Here is a 17,502-nt window from a genome sequence, read left to right on the forward strand (position 1 = left end):
TTTTCCGTTTTTTTAAATTTTCAGCTTTTTTGTTGTTGCTATGACGGAAAAAACATACAAAAGAAAATAGTTAACATATAACACTAATAATAGTTAAAATAGCGCCCCCTAGTTTTTTTTCTTTTTTCATTTTTTTCCCATATTTTCTTTCCAGATTTTTTACAAATAAGATTGTGTTCTCCTTTTGAGAATAATGTTTTTATTGTCGTGGAAAAAATATTCCAATAAACAAAAATAAAACAAAATAAAAATCCATGAAACAGAGAAAATGATTGAAAAACAGAAACTTAAAAAAAACAACTATGAAAAAAACACACAAAAAATAAAAACTACAAACTAGTTCTGATTCCTAGTGGGCACCCATACTATACATCTTTTCTCAGACTTAAGAAAAAAAGAAAAAAGAAGCTCCGATACTACCACACCAACACCACTTTACCAGCCTGACATAATGTCCAAGCAAATTAAGTCACCATTTTTTCTCTCCAGCCGAAAATTTCGCTTTGCAAAAGGGATGATGAACACAACTTGGTGACAGACCGTCCAGTGAACACCAGTTACAATCTCGATAAAAAAAAAGGATGCTACAAAAGTAGAACATTCAGATCACAACACAGATGGAGGCGGTGTTCTTTCTCCATGTTGGTTTGAATTTTGCATGAGAATGGCAGATGGTGCCATGGAAAATAGCATTGGCCTATAAAGAAGTATTTAAATGTTTTATCTTGGGCACAAATACATGTAAAGCTTGTTATGTTTATAATTAAGTAGTAATTTGGTACATGCGATTTTGGCTCAATCCATAAATATTTTATATGATATAAAATCAAGTTTAAAAGTTGTATAAGACAACATATTCCGTAGTTTTAAAAGCATACAGAGCTACTGTATGCTCAGTATCACGTTGCAAAAATTATTCCATACAAGGCAATTTTTGCTCCAGGGACAAAAATGCCTGTGTGAAGGCTAATTAACCAAGACCGAATCCGTCATGCAAAACACACCATGTCATCATCATTTGCTATTTCGGTCTGCTGTATACCACACTCAGTGTGAACACACCCTTAGTGGGAAACCAGCACACTGGCTCCCTAACGTCTTCACACATTCATTTTTGCTTGCTTGGCAAAAGAAAAGTGTGAAAATGAAGTGATTAATTTACAAATAAATCCCAATTGTAATCACAGGATTTAATGTGATATTCAAACCTCCAAACTTGCTGTAAAATTTTCGAGCAGAATATTTAAAGCGGATATTTAACAATTACTATCTTGAAGTTTTGCTGAGCACAGGCGACAGTTTTATCATTTTCTGCTTGGCTCGTCTGTTCCCCCGAGACAAGAGATTTCTCTTATCACATTTTGAAAGGACAGATGTTCAGAAGGATTCAACCCATAATTTGTCTAGTAATTCTACTAAAAATAAAAAATAAAAATACATACATTATTATAGACACTATTACACTTGCACAGTAAATCCCCCCTCTATTTGGGGATTATATTTTTTAGGGTCCTGATGTAACTGGATTTTGTTCTTTATTATTATTATTATTTAGTGTAATTCTACTTTTAGCCACAAGGTAGCGGTACAGTATTGCATCACGCTGTGTAAATCTGAACGAAGAGGAGAAAACAGGATTTATTTTTAATTTTTTTAATCACATTAGACAAAACATTATCTTCTTGCTGCTGAAAATGGATCAATGAGTCAAGTATCAAAATAAGGGAAATAATGGAAAATGAAAAACGGGAACGAGGCTTTATCTGGCAACCCATATTGAAGTCACAATATAGTCAGTAAAAAATAAGCAATTTAAGCACCTATATATCCATGTAGACATGCTTATTCTCCAGGAAGGGGGTGGGGGGGATACAAATAAACCACATATTAAAAAGTTAGTTGTTTGGACTGTATTTTGAAAATGTTTTCCAAACTATTTATTTTATTTATTTATTTATTTAGCATTGTCAAGACAACCTTTTTTTCCAATCTTTTTTTTTCTTCACATTTTCGTTTTCAACACAACCTGCCAACCACGCACTTTTGCCTTAATTGGAATTGAACGTTCTCGCTTACCGTACGCATCCGGTTAAGCAAGAAACTATGCATTCGAGTGTGTACAGTATTTTTCTTTTTTTTTAATTCACCTGCCGTTTATATGTTCGTATGTGTAAGTATATACACGACCTAGAGTATTTAAAAACAAATACAACACTCTAGTTTGTTTATTGTTACTCGCGAAGTCATTGGAATCTCGCGTGCTAATATGTCAACAAATGTGTGTGGCTAGGCAGCTAGCACGCACACAAAGAGCACTCGGCTGTCAATCAGAAGTCAATCAAGGAAAGCGCTTGACTTGAATGTTGTTTGGCGTTTTCTTCTCCGCACAGAAGCTGATGTACATCATGCGCAACTCGTGAGCAACATCTTCTAACAAGGTAACACGGAAAACGACTGCTTAATTGATTTTCGTTTTAGAATAGAGACCCCAACATTCAAATACAGCTTGGTTTTCTTGTTTGTTGACTGGAACGGCTAAGGAAAAGTCAAACAAAGGTTTTATTATTTTTTATTTTATTTCAGTTTAGGAACACAATTCGAAAAACTTATTTTTGTTTTGGATTGCCGGAAATTGCCACTGATAGCATTTCCCATACTGGCCAGGAGATGGCGACAAAGTGGGCGGACAAAACAATACATAAAAAAAAATAAAGCAGTCATAAAATTGGCCTGGACAAAAGATTATGGTGCCTCTACAAAAGATAATTTGACCAGTAGGTTGAAAGCTAAACTGGATTGTGGCCAAATGACAGCAACGTGTGAAAAGGGTTGAAAATGTTCCTCATTGCTGTTTTGTTTTTTGTTTTTTGTTTTTTATTGCATGACAACACAGGGGACGTTTCAGGCAACCAGCGACAGACTTGTGGGACGGACAGCAACCTGCCAAGCTGCATGTGGACACATGATGATTGTGAGTACGCAGTGTTGTGTGCTTGAGAAGCTGGGCCCGTAGTTCCAAAGATTCGGAAAGTTCACCTCAAAAGTCTGAGCAAGGAGTCTTAATTCCAGAACATTGTTTGATTAATGGACAGAAACTTTAAAGACTTTTCTTTGAATTTGGCCCCTCTGAGCAAGTCCTTCACTAAGAATCTTTGGGAATCCGGCCCCTGATGTGTGAGGTTAAATTGGCTTCAATGCTTCAAAATTGTCACGTCAGTTTTAATGTACAATAAATTGTTGAACTTTAATGGGAGTCTTTTGTTTTATGAGTAACTCAAGTGAGAGTTGCACTCGTGTTGGTCTCCACATGACCCTAAACTACACCAGTTGTGAAATTGCTGTAGTTTTGGGTGATGTGAGAAAGGAACAGTAACAGACTCATGTCCATTGTTATGACTGATGTGCAACTCTCACCTCAAGACGCAAAGTGCCTTGTAAAAAAAACAAAAACAAAAAAAAACTGCTAACCCCGCCCAATTTCGGCTCCACCAATCACAACGCTGCTTAAATTTGCATAACCAATCAGAATGCTGCTTTTTTGCATAGCCAGACAATCCGACCAATCACATCGCAGTGCTTCTAATTTGCATATCCACGCCCACATATCAACCAATCACATAGTTTTATCCTCATTGCTCCACCCACCCCTAGTGCTGTTGGCGAATCATCAATCATTATTCCAGCATCGCCACACCCACTTTTGGGGATTTTTTTGGGGTGCTGAAAAATAAAAAAATTTAAAAAAGTTTTGGGGAAAAAAATTTGGAAAAAAAGTTTTTGAATTATTTACTGTTCAATTTAAGATTTATGTTTGAAAAGGACACATTTAAGATTTTTGTGACATGTTTGAGACAAATTGAGAGTTGAAGTGTTTTTTGTAATCAAGCTTTATTTCTTTTGCAGAGTACACATCAAATCACAAAGCAAACGAAAGTTTCAAGTTGGATGAAAGTCTGCTCGTCTCTGCATGCGGTCGGCCAAGAAGGATAGCGTGGACCTAAGGGAGAAAAAAAAAAAGTTACATTAAATTGAAACATGTTAGCTGAAACAAAATGTGCCTTCTCTCTTACCAGCTGAAGTCTTCTGTCACCTTGGAGCATTTCCAGCAGCTTCAACGTCAAGACGCCAGTCAAGATACTATTTAACATGTTTATTTGCATATCGACAATGAATATGTAGGCGGCTTTGAGCGCCATCTTCAAGTTGATGTTCAGGGTCCTCGGTGCAGAATCCGACGGACGGCAGTCTTACTGGAAGCAGAGAAAGAAAAAGCAGGCGAGTGCTCTTTAAACTCAAACATGCCCAGTTTGTCTGGCACTCAAGTTGATCATGATGTCATGTTTATTGATGGCCTGCACCAGCACCACCTAGAAAAAAAGAAAAGAAAAAAAAAAGTCAAGTACTTTGATTAATCAAGTTTTTGCAACAGGTCCAAACCTTGATGAAGAGGAGCTTCGACTCCCCAAGTCCAGCAATGGTGCGCGAATCAGGCTCTCCAGTGTCACCTGGTGGACAACAGCAGGAATAACATGACGACAGGTACACGAGTGAGAAAGTCAAGTATTTTATTGATTGAATTAAGGCTTCCCCAATCCTGGTCCTTGAGAACCAGAGTCCTGCAGGTTTCCAACACACCTGGAAACTGCAGAAGAGAAACTTGTTAAAGAGTTAAAAAAAATAAAAATATCTCACTTCATACCCAGTCTTGTTCCACAGCTCTCAGTGAAGCTCTGTTGTGACTGCTGCAGACAAAGTCATGGTCCCAACTGGAAAGCCCCTTCAGGCCTTCTTCCCCTCTTTCCTGAGTGATCAGAGGTTCAACGTTTGATACTGCAGCAGCACAAATTAAAATTAGTCCACGAGTGCGTTTGCTCTCACCTGAACCCCGATTACGTCACATGCTGAAATAACATTTTCAAACATTTGTACACATGAAAGCGAACAGAGCAGGGCAGCAACCGGACCTTATTATCACACGACGGCAACGTAAGCATTCAACTGGTTTAAAAATAAAAAAAAGTCAGCCTTAAAAGCCAGTTTGGCTTAGCAACATGTCATTTGCTAACACGTTTAGCAAGAGGAGACTTGCACAAGTCTCATGAAACCATGCCTTAAAAGACAACAAGGCCGCCATTTTGGAGAAAGAACACAGCCTGATACTTGATTGAGTCAGTTTAATAGATACATTTGATATAAAAAGACATGAATTGTGCCATTTTGCACTCACTCTAGCCGTTGTGATAGACATTAAAGAGAATTTGATACACTTGATGGAAATGGCTTTACTTGAATCCAGATTAAAACGCACGGGAAGTCGGCCATTTTAGGCTCCACTTGAAGATTTCCACCTGTAGACAGACAATTAAGCAAACACGCGTGCACAAAAATACATTTGATTAATTCCGTGTAATTGCGAATTATTTATCAGCATATACGGCAAATTGAGGCGTTTTGGCGTTTAACCAAGTAGAAGCCGTTAAGTGCCAACGCTGGCGCAAACATTTTAGCCATCAAGTTAAGATGTAAGCACGCCAAAAGTGCCACATGACGTTAAAAGTGAGCAAAAGTAGTGAGTTTTAAAAAGCTATTAAAAAGAGTGAACTGAAAACTCACCTTGTCAAAAGTGTTGGATGATCTTGTGGAAATGCGTGCGGAGCAGCAGGTGGACGAGGACGACGGGATGCTGTCTGAGGTGAGAAAGAACGATTGGCGTGTTTGCCCCGACTTAAATAGGTTTCCGGTGATGACGTCACTCCCGGTGAAAAAAAAAATACAAAAAAACTTTTAAGACAGAAACTAATAGAAAACGAGTTGTGTTGCGTCGGTAAAACAGCGAGAAACTCTTCGGTACAGCGAGAGTGAAAATAAGTACAACATAAGATGGTCGACAGGATTCGATCTCGAGTCATCTGCTTCAAAGACAATGAAGTTGGCCATTCGACTAGAGCGCCTTATTTTTGATGTGCTTTCCCGGAGTATTCATCATATTGCTGACCGTGACGTAACACGCACATGTGTCAATCGGTATATAAATACAAGCGAACAATATGATTTTCCTTACATGGAGTTGGTTGAGTGGTGTATGACTATGCCTGTGACATTCATCATATTGCTGACCGTGACGTAACACGCACATGTGTCAATCGGTATATAAATACAAGCGAACAATAAGATTTACCCTACATGGAGTTGGTTGAGTGGTGTATGACTATGCCTGTGACTTAAGGAGAACCCTGTACGAATCTTGTTCTTTGCTCATTTTTAAAATCTAAATGGAAAGCACTGTGGGAATCGTACCAGGGTCGTCGGAACCCCAAGCAATGTTTTTACCTCTTCACCACTTCATACAAGTGCCAACGATCTGAATTTATATATATTTATATAAATATTTATTTGTGAACCTCCATCACTAAAAGTGTCCTACCCTATCCACTTGAAACATTTTATGGCGCAGCACCTTAAAAAAACAAACAGATTCCACGTTAGCACTGCGGTGTTTACATACAAACAGTAAAGTATCGACGAGTTTTTCCACTTCTATCGTGTGTTTAGCTCGAAACTTTCTAATGACTTCATTTGAGTCACTTTATGACCGAAGAGATAGTGTAGTTTGTTACTTGTGCTTTATTATTTTTTTTTAGGAGAAACAATTCAAAATATTGCACTTTTTAACCCCGGCGAACACATGGATGACACCCGGCTGTCCTTGGGGTTGGGGTCGGTGCCAGACACGTCATGTGGTGGTCTCACAGCAGCCAGGTACAGGTTGGAAGGCGACCCAGAGCATCGCACCGATGTTTCAGGCTGGCCAATGGAGCCCATCGGAGGCGTTTACCGTAATTGCAGACACACAACCGAATTATTAAAAAACAAACATGGTGTTACGCGGCTGTTTGCAACACCTACTACATTTCCCCACTGGAGATTTGGGCACCGTCCTACCACGCTCTTCTTACCACTGTTGCTGCCACCCAGTGGCGACAGTGCGCAGTGCCTCCAACACTTAATGGGCAGTTACTAGTACGAAACCTTTTCTCAAGGAAATTTCAGTACTGTTGAGTAACTTATAAACACTAAGAATGCAACGAGACTGGCGTCATTTATTGCAAGATTATGCTTGTGAATGCCCCCCCCCCCCATTGTCCCTTTTTGCCTTTTAGTTGAAATAGAAATTCCCTATGTTCTATTGTTTGTTGGATTGTACTTCTTTATGAGCATTTAGAATAACTGAAATGTGATTGTACCTATTTTGTTTGTATTTGAAATAAAATAATAATATGTACTGTCGAGGAACATAATATTATACAGTATACCCATAATTTAAGCATAAATGCAATACAATTGAAACAAAAATCTTCATGACCTGTTTGCGCTCACCTATAATGAGGGGAGCGGGGGTGGGGGGGGGGGGGGTGTACAAATGCTGCACACTGTAAAAATTTTCTCTTCATAAATCACAAATGCAACTCCCAAAACACTGAAAATGTTTATATGCAGTACAAGACATGCATGTACAAATGTTTTCCCACGGTTTCAAACGTGTACTTTCCACAACCGGAAAGCCGAGAACGCTCACAGTCAATATGTACAACTCAGAACAAATACTTATCGGGTTGCTTCAAGTTGTACCCTATACTGAATGTTACACAAATAACATGACATGCATATTTAACAGCACTGTATTTTTAAATTAAATAAACAACCATCATGTACAAAAAAAGAACGAGAACAATAAAAAAAAAGAGCTTGTTATAAATGTAATATAAAAAAAACCCCCTAAGTGACGTTCTTTAATCGTGGCACCAAAAACAAACAAATACACCATGCGCCTGAATGTTAAGTGCTGAGTTATTAATTAGAACAACCAAATTATGGCAAAAAATGTTTCCCCTCAGTTTTAGTGTGAAACCAATCAAACGTGTACTGTACAGCGTATTTACATAAGTGTCATTTCAATAAAATGAAGGCGGAACCATGTTTAGCTTCTTCTTTTTTTTTTAAACTTGTGGCATACTTGTGTTTTTTTCCCCAAGTATTTGCCGGCAAATATTAAACATTCATGATCCCACCAAAAAGGAAGATGACTACGAACATTTTAGAAAGAAATTCTTATCATGTATGCACATTTGAATTCATTTGTTCTCACCAGCCATCATTCAATAGATCAAGTTTGGCCACTAGAGGGTGCTGTATTCACCTCCTACATCCACTGTAGTTCTTTCTTGAGCTTTGTCTCATCTTTTTTTTGAAGATTTGCTTCCCGGTTTCGGTCAAAAGGTTGCTTATAATTTTTTCTTAGCTGGCGTGATATGATTAAAATTTAGAAGGAGGAGAAATAACAACTTCTTGTTGTTGAATGAAAAAAAAAAAAGAGTCCGTGTTGCGGTGGGGTCCCATTTTTAGTCCTTCATGAGGAGCCACTTCAAAAATCGTTCTAAACTTCACACATCCACATGGAACATTAACTTACAACGGATGGCGGTGCGTGTTTCCTGCGACACCCTTTTACCAACACCCCCGACTAAAGTAACCCCTTTCCTTCTACCGGTCACGTGTGAGATTTCAATAGATGAACTCCCCGTGGACGCCCTTCAGGACACTGAAGGGCTCCTCAAACTTGAAGCGTTTGGAGTTGGCCTTCTTGTCAACGACCACCAGGGCGTCCTTCTCGGCGCTGGACAACTGGCGGCACTGGCCCAGGGTGTAGGCGGCCATGACGATCAGGTCCTCGGTCACCGGACCTTCACCGTCTTCCGCTTCCACGCCGTTGGCGCAAGTTGCGGTGGTGGGATTTTGCGGGCCGCTGAGGCCGCCGGCGCCGGACGCATCCTGGACTTCCAGCGGCGGGTGTTTACCGCACGTCTCCGTTTCCTGAGGATCTCCGCACTGAAGCCACGGATGCTGGAGACACTGCTGGGCTGTGGCTCGAACCCTAAACTCAGACGGAAATGGAAAACCGTTGAGAATTGACTCAAGATCTCAACACTTCACAGTTACACACGAGAAATGGTAACAAATCATCCTGTAGTGTTAATTTCATCCCCATTGTTAAATTTAGTCTCAGTTTTAGTCCATTTTCAATCCCGCTTGTTAGTTTTGATCATAGTTAGTCAACCTCATCCTGTTTTTATTTAGTCCATTTTTAGTCAAGTATAAATCGAGCATTTTAGTCTTTATATTAAAATTAGTCCAAGAAAATATAATTTTATCCATCTAGTTTCAGTCAACAAAAACGGTTAATATTTAGTCTAGTTTTCGTCAGGACAATCATTTAACCACTGTATGTTTTTTTTGTCAGCAGATAATGTTGAACATTTCGGACCTAAAACTATTTCACATCAAAATTTCTCTCATCTTTTTTCGATGAAAACCAACTTCACACACAATTGCAGTATATCAACAAGTGTATGGCTCCATGCTATGAGCTAGTAAGTTAGCTAGCATTAGTTAGCGGTCGGATTAACATTATTGTTGGAACGTTATCGCCGTAAATGTTACATTATAACTATAATTAACTTTTCTTTTTTTTTTTACCTTTCAGCATGAAACCACCTCCTGTCTGTCCGATGTGTTTGTGCATGTTGCACTTGCTAGCGGCAGATTTGAAAAGGGGGGGTGTCACATGACAAAATCATCAAATTTTCGTCTTGTTTTTGTTCATGAACTATAATGTCCGTATGTTTTAGCCCAGTTTTTATGAAGTGAAGTACATTTTCGTCTCATTTTCATTAGTCGACGAAAATGCATACTGATTTAGTCCTAGTTTTTGTTTATTCATGAGGGTTTTAGTCTAGTCTAGTTTTAGTCCGGTGAAAAATGTGTGTTGACGAAATGAACACTACCACCCGCGCAATCATTTAATAATGAGGAATAAAAAAAAAATGTAAAAAAACGTTTTCACTGACAGTGGCCGTTTACAGAGCAGAGTCCGGATGAAGGACACGGCCTGTTGCAGGTCCTGCAGCTCCTCCTCGTCGTAGCTGACGTTCATCTGGGAGATGTTGAGAAAGGTCTCCTGCTTGTCTTTGCCCAGAAAGGGAGACAAGCCTGTCAGCATCACGTAGGTCAAAACGCCGATACTCCTGAGCGAGAGCATCAAGAAATACCAAAAATTAACAAATCAAAGCTTGTCAATGTGTCACGTGTGATTTTTCTTTCTTACCACATATCTGTTGCTGTGCTTATGGGCTCATAATTTAGAATCTCTGGAGCTGTAAGAAGAGTCAAAAAAAATAATAAAAATTCTTATCACGACTAATCATGTGAAGATGGTCGAGTCGAGGAACAGCGTCTCACTCACCAACGTACTCTGGAGTTCCCATAATCTCTCGAAGCTCCTGGTGGCTGCTGACTATACGAGACAGACCGAAATCCACAATCTTGATGTCACCCAGAGCCGAGGCGCTGGTCAGGAGGATGTTCTGAGGCTGATAAAAAAAAAAAAAAAAAAAATCTAATCAAACGTTTCGAGCCAGTCTTTTTATAAATATGTCTTTCCCGCACCGACCTTGAGGTCAAGATGGACGACATTCCTCTGATGCAAGAAGGCGACCCCTTGCAGGATCTGCCTCATGAGCCTCTTGACGTCATTCTCAGTGAAGGCTTCGTCCTCCTGCTCCGTCACGCACTGGTTGAAGATTTCTCCTCCCGCGGCGCTGGACGCACAAAAGCGGAATCAGGAAAATCGCATCAGGTGAAAAATTCTTTTTCTATCCTGTCAAAAGGAAATAAGGGCAAGTTAGTCAGGAATAGACACAGGACCCCCCCCCCCCCCCCCCCCCCAGGGTGCTGCTGAAATAGGCCCCATCTCTGAGGAAGAACGTACGTTTGGATTTGGTCAAGGTCAGAAGAGAAACTGGTGATGAAACAAACGGGAAGCATTTTAGAGGCATTGGAAGTCAATTGGATTTTTTTTTTTTTTAGGATTTGAACACGACACTCACCACTCATCAACTGCGCAACCTCCCTGCCGCACTTTTTTTTTTTTTAAATCGGACCGCATTCTTTTTCCCAGCCAAGCGTAATCAAAGCGGCAACCGACGCCAAACGTGCCGCATGCTCACGTTTTGGAGCAAAATGCTGAACTATGAATTCAAAGTGGATGGGACGCCGGATGAGAACAATGGAGGTCCGAGCCAGTTAGCGGCTAACCCCACAGGAACAAAAGCGACAGAAAAAAGCCGAGTGGCCCACTGCCCGCGCGGCGCCCGAACGAGGTCACGTTCACGCACTCGCAGGGATGGATTGAAATTGGTGCCGCTGCAACCGATTCCATTCAAAGGCGCAACAAATCCGAGTGAGGTCATGTGAACGCCTCAAGGCGGCCCCCGCATCCTGCGCTCATGCTTGTGTCTGCGTATGGAAACACAAAGACCTTCATTTGCACCAAATGTGGCGCCCCCCCCTTTTTGAGCCAATCGGAACTAATGAGTGCTCCGACGCCAGATAAGACACATTTGAGAAAATGATCAAAAACATTTTTATTAACGATCGCAACAATACTAAGTGGGCTCGATTTGAACGGTCCAGCGAACACGAGTTATTCCAACAATGCGACTGGCATCACACGCACGCACACACAGCATCGTGTAAACGACGCCGCGACGGTCAATGATGTCATCCCGCTGGACATGTCAGGGCCATGCTTGACCTGGTTCCCATAGAGAGAGCGAGCGTGTGTTTGATTGTGCGTGAGCGTCCGTGTCCGATCCGTCTCACTTTGGCTCTCCTCTCGTGTCATTTTGATGACGTCTCTTTTTGTATTGTGACAGTCGCCAACACGCACGGACGCCGATTGGGGTCGAAGGGCGTTCAGAAGACTTGAGGGCAACCACTACATTAGATGCTATTAATATTGACTTACAATTTCTTTGGTGACCTCCTGCCTGCTCCAGACTAATATGCTCAACAACTGACGGATATTTTCAGTAGTAGGGCAAATGGCGATGGTGGAAGATCCCAGGAGGGGGGGGGGGGGGGGTAAGAGGAGGTAAAGAGTTGCAAATAAAGCAAAAATGTGCTCAGTATAGAGCCGTCTTTCCCAACATGAAGTATACAGTCTTAAACTGGCCAAATCAATTCCTAGACCTCAACCCAATGGAGTAGCATTTCAGCCACTGAGGCGGAGACTGAAGGGAGAAAACTCACAGAAACAAAGAAGTGAAAGAATCGACCCGGGGGGGGAAAAGATTGAAATTGAGATCCACGCTGGCCGAAATCCAACTCTCATGATAACAGTGGAGGCCGATGAGCGCACGTGACATGCAAACGCGTGGCCCCTCGCACAGAGGTCACGTGAGGGGGGAAAACAGCGGCCCGGCAGCTCAGAACCCACTTGCCAATATCGTTTTCCACTGGCTATTGTGAAACGATATCGTGACGTACGCGTTGTCCCCTTATTGAGATCAGTTTCTATTCGCCAACCAATGATGGTTTACAGATGAACGAACGATTCAGATTCAGTTCAACATTCACGCATACAAAACAGTCAATTGGTGGACACGATGACACAAATACGGCTGATTTAAAAAGTCTACACACCCCTCTTAAATTCTATCCTCCTAAAGACCAAGATTAATCATAACACATTCACTCCCATAGACAAAAGGATTCAACGGGTTGGCAGTGAAAGAGTTAATGGAGTATCTTTGATTATTCCAAAGTGTCTTGTTTTCAGTTTTTCTGTTTGTTTGTTTGTAAATAAATGCTGTTTTGGGCATAAATCCTGCTCACAGATCTTGCCCTCCACACGCCACCATGCAAACCTCAAACCAATCTTTTCCTTAAGTGCCAGAAGATATACTTCAATAATCTGACAGTTCATTGGTTGATTAAAAAAAAAAAAAAAAAAAAAAAAAACGAGAATTGCATCCTTACAACTCGAGGACCAGCACCATATCGGAGGCCATCTCGTAGACCTGGTGAAGATTAACCACCCGGTGGCTGTCCGTCGCCAGCTCCAGCACCGCAATCTCGTGGATGATCTCCAGGCGGCAGTCCCGCCCTTTTCGCCGCTTCCTCATGAACTTGGCGGCGTATTCTTGACCCGAACATTTCTTCACGCACTTTCGGACCACGGCAAATTTGCCCCTGAAGACAAAAAGACAATTCTGTCAACATGTGTTTATGACGTTTTGCGGCCACTGTTTGATGTTCCAGTTTGAGCAGTTGGAGCTATTTTTTATTTATTTATTTATTTTAATCTAGTGACTTCATTAGCCACATGATCATCACAAGAGACTTTAGAATGCTTCAGGCAATTTGATGTTTTCATTCTTGCTTTTATGCTTTTTAGCGCACTTGGGATTGACACATACAAAAAAAAACAACAACTCTTGCTAACCCTGATGTAAAAGTTGAAACTTTTGGCAGTCCAGCGCCGGTGGGCAGTGGGTGTGTTTTCGGTGCGGCCACAACTGGACAGGGCCGACACACTTGCTGAGTGGTTTGGGAGACCGGACCTGCGCTTTAGAAAGCGTACTGGTTGACCACAGCCTGTACTGAAGCCGCCCGCGTCAGCACATTTCTAAAGCCGGCAGCCTCGCTAACAGACTCCGCCCTGAAAACGATGGCTTTTGTGTGTATGTTCGTGGTAAGCTAAGCTGACATCAAATGTGTTTGGTAGCAAATATGAATATTTTCCCTTAAGGGGAATTGTGCTTGCTGTTAAACTTTAACATGTCAATTCCATAGACCCCCCCCCCCAAAAAAAAACTGTTGTAATACTATTTCTTATATTAGTGTATTTGGCGCAGACACGGCGCGGGCGCAATCACTCAAAAGCTTAGTCTCGTAGCGCACGAGCTAATGCGAGCGTAGCCCTCCTGTCACGCAGTCCCAGCCCGGAAAAAGCTTTGGTGTCTTAACCATATGGAATTCCATTGTCGCCTGGCATTTGCAGACTCTACGGAATGAGCTTGGCCACGGGCCATCTGGGACGCCACTGCAGGGGCATATTGAGAGCATTACCTTAAACTGCATCCTCAAGCCCGGCTCGGTAGCCATCTGGTGGGTGGGGGGTCATGAGGAAAGCTTTCGGACGCAGGCGGGACGAGTGGTGGAAAGCCAAAATGCTTTTCTTTTTTCCTTGTTTACAATAATATGTTCTATGGAGTCCCACGGGTTCAAGCATGCTATTATTCTGATCAATATTTGCGTTTGTGGAATATGACTTATGCAGTTTTTATTTATATCAGGGGGCGGCCATTTTGTCACTTGCTATGGACTGAAAATGACATCACAGTTGCTCAGGGCTCAGGCAGCAGCCAATCACGGTTCAGGGCTCAGGTAATGAATGTCCAATCCTGGTTCAACTGTTTTCTGGGTGTGCGATTCGATTCAGAATCGATTTTCGAATTAGAACCATTTTTGATTCACAAGGATTTGACTGACAATGATTTTTTCTTCAATTTATAGATGTTCAAGGAATCATAATGATCTACTCCAGTCTGACTCGCTAATGCTAATTAGCGCGCTACTCAAAAGAACGGCCCCACGCTGCAAAAAAAACACACAACTTTTATTGGAATAATTTGATCGTGACTTTTTCCTTCTACTCTCTAATGTGGCTACAACTTAACAGTGTATCAGACTGCGTGAAACCACACTGCCCCTAAGTGGCCAAATCGGGTACAACATGAACAGCGCTCCCAATAAAAAGGCACACACAAACAAAGGGAAGACAGTATAAAATAATTTAAAAAAAATCGATTTTGGGACATTTAAAATCGATTCCGAATCGTACTAAATGAGTTTGCGTTCGGTCTTGATTATTGTTTCTCATCTTCTTTCTCATAGAAAGTTGCCACTTTATTTGGCCCTGACGGTGGTTTACTGAACAGTCATGCTCAAAACAAACTTTTACACATTCATATATTTCTAATATTCCTTCCGTCGTTCCTTTTAAAGGCCTACACCAACGAACATGTAAAAAAAAAAGAAGAAGCTTTTTTCAGATTCAGTGGTCTTTGGTGGGCTCAAATATTCACGCGAACTTGCGTCAGATGACTTACGGACGACAATGCTGCAGTATGCGGAGTGGTATGGGCACTGCAGATCAATGTAACCTTTTGATGTTGATCTGGTAGCTAAGCTGAGTCACAATGTCAGGTCATACGACGCAAAGGCGCACGCGCGCGCGCGCACGCACGCACTCAATCGGTCATACGGCTATTCGAGGAGGAGACTGGTGGCCCATTTCACTCGGATTCAGCCAACAAATCTCATCTGAGGTTACACCGAGGTTAACAGACAAAAGAGTCGATTCGCACCAACGTTGTGACTGATTATTCCTTAAGAATATTCCGTGCAAAACTGGGCGGGCCTCGTGACTTTATTAATGACCATTACTTGCCCACAGGAACGGAAACATGTACAGGAATTCATTTCGCTTCACTACAGCCTCACTAAACTGTAATCCAGCAGTCAAGAGATTTTTTTTCTCTCTCTCTTTTTTTTTTTTTTTAATGTCGCGACAGACCACCCTGAGTGAACAATGGAAACATAATGAAGTCAATCAATACTTAACCCATTTCGAAGCGCTACGAGCACATTCGCTGAACAAAACGCACAGTTCAAGGGCAGAGGGGCGAATAAAAAGAACTGATGACTGATGCCAGCCCGTAGCGAGTCTTTGGAAATACTTACGAGGGTTAAGTGTGCTTCAACACACAATCTTTTACAATCACACTAAAAGCCATCGCATTTTTTGGGAAGAAAAAAAAAAAGTGGCTGGAAAAATAACCACAGGCCTGCAGATGCGTAAAGATCAGATAAATATGTTGCTTTCAGTGAGGGGTGACACGCGTGTGGGTTTGGCACGACTGTTGTTTTCCAGTGCTTATACAGCTGTTGCACTTGTGGGAGACACGCATGCACACGTCACAAAATGATGGCAGCTATTGGAAAAGCATATATCAATCATATATTGAAAGAAACAACAACAAGAAACCGATTTAAACGTTGCAGTGAGGCGGCAAAATGAATGACTGGATCCCCTTAATTTTTTACATTATATTCAAATATGTGTACATTTATTTACAATGGAAAGTTAAATACAATGCATGCTATTTGATTTTTTCTCAAATTAAATCTAATCAGTCAAACAAATTACAATCGGAATGTTGTGTTGGTCCAAAATCAACGACGGTCAAGAATAAAGAATTGCCATTCATTTAGCAACGTGACGGGATTTCCCAAAAATTCTAATCTGTCAAAATGAAAAGCAGCAAGACTTAAAAAAATAATAATAATCGGACTATGCGTTCCAAAATTTTGCTTTTTTTTGTGGTGATATTGCTTTTAGAAAATCTGGTCCAAAAAACACCTTCAAATTTCAAACGCAGCCCTAAAAACTGGACTTAAATAGCGCAGATGGAAGATTATGAAAAAAAAGCAGTGTGGGCAGCAGAACAGGTCATATACATAAGCAGTCCATGTTTTTTTTCTTAATTTATTTGTTGTGGGGAAATATTGAAGAGCTCTTTCCATGTCCATATTTTAAATTCCACAAAGATGGTGGCCACTTGTCACTCATCCTTGGGGGGAAGGGGGGGGGGGGGGGGGGGGGGATAATAAAAAGTACTAGTGACGCCCCTGGTTGAGCCTATAATGAAACTCATCCCTATTTGCATACTTTAACACAGTAAATAACAATGCATAAAAAAAGGATTTTAACTAACCAAAAGTGAACGCAAGAGAGACAAAGATGTACTTTTTGACTCTAAACACTATATTACTGATATTACTCTTTTGGAAGTTTCAACATTTACATGAATACAGACAAAAAATATTACTATAATCATCATTTTTACGATTATTATTATTATTTTTTGGGTGTACAAATGCCCAGAGAGAAGAAGCGGTTGAAGCGGTCTTACCTTCCAAGTTCTTTGCCGGGTATAATGGTGAAGTGGTCGGTGAAAGGTTCGTTCTTGATGACGGTTGTAATTTCGCTCAACAAGCCGCCGACGACGCTACTCCGGTTCGGTTCGGCCGGCGGGCTGTGCTGGTATTTGGTCTTATCCGCCGTCTCCACGGCACGTGGACATTCGGGGATCATGGCGTCTTTTTGAATATCAAAAACGTTAATATCAAAAGAAGTTCCGTTTGAACTCCTTCTGTGAAGTCCCTCAGTCGAAAGCTAACCTTGGCGAATAAAACAAAACGCGCGACAAAAGACACGTAAACATTCGTCTAAAGGTAAATGTGTTGGTTAGAAATGAAAAAGAATCGTAATGTTTAGTCTAAAAAGGCGTTTGGGCAGCTCATGGTGCTAAAAGTTGTCAGTCCGTGTTTTCATTTGTCAGCGGTTCACTCCAGTTCTGTCCTCCCGGCTGAGAGCTTGCGGTAACCGTGGAAACGGTTTGATTGACAGGTTGACTGGCCAATCAGGTTAAAGCGAAGGAGGCCGTACCAATACTTGTCAGTTATCTTTTCAAAATCAAACAAACCAATACATTTTGTGCGGTCTCTTCTTTTTAGTTTCCCCCCACGGATGATCTT

General features: G+C 41.2%; 1 protein-coding gene and 1 long non-coding RNA gene across 3 annotated transcripts; one reads left to right on the forward strand and one right to left on the reverse strand.

Moving 5' to 3' along the window:
• Positions 1-2,077: 2,077 nt before the first annotated feature.
• On the forward strand, positions 2,078-6,629 carry LOC147155784 (uncharacterized). Of its 2 annotated transcripts, XR_015091909.1 has the most exons (6): positions 2,078-2,170; positions 2,391-2,438; positions 2,894-2,971; positions 3,904-4,275; positions 4,430-4,539; positions 4,717-6,629. It is a non-coding gene; the product is annotated as an uncharacterized LOC147155784 (long non-coding RNA). The 2 variants fall into 2 exon arrangements; XR_015091908.1 differs by having other exon boundaries at positions 4,430-6,629.
• An 838-nt stretch (positions 6,630-7,467) lies between these two features.
• Positions 7,468-17,346, reverse strand: stk17a (serine/threonine kinase 17a). Its single transcript, XM_086066636.1, has 7 exons — positions 16,878-17,346; positions 12,877-13,089; positions 10,508-10,655; positions 10,301-10,427; positions 10,163-10,211; positions 9,906-10,082; positions 7,468-8,932 (listed from the first exon to the last, which is right to left on the reverse strand). The coding sequence occupies exons 1-7, from the start codon at positions 17,057-17,059 to the stop codon at positions 8,563-8,565; spliced, it is 1,266 nt and encodes a 421-aa protein (XP_085922762.1). The 5' UTR covers positions 17,060-17,346; the 3' UTR covers positions 7,468-8,562.
• Between the last annotated feature and the right edge of the window lie 156 nt (positions 17,347-17,502).

This window comes from Leptonotus elevatus, chromosome 21 (genome assembly GCF_054856555.1).
Source record: "Leptonotus elevatus isolate MCC_2025b chromosome 21, RoL_Lele_1.0, whole genome shotgun sequence".
NCBI classification, from domain to species: domain Eukaryota; kingdom Metazoa; phylum Chordata; class Actinopteri; order Syngnathiformes; family Syngnathidae; genus Leptonotus; species Leptonotus elevatus.

Excerpts from the sequence above, each read along its gene's own strand:
- stk17a (XM_086066636.1), bottom strand. The coding sequence starts at position 17,059 with ATGATCCCCGAATGTCCACGTGCCGTGGAGACGGCGGATAAGACCAAA. Across the intron at positions 13,090-16,877 it reads CCCGGCAAAGAACTTGGAAG|GGGCAAATTTGCCGTGGTCC; the intron begins GTAAGACCGCTT and ends TTTTGTCTTCAG. Across the intron at positions 10,428-10,507 it reads TCGTCCATCTTGACCTCAAG|CCTCAGAACATCCTCCTGAC; the intron begins GTCGGTGCGGGA and ends TTTTTTTATCAG.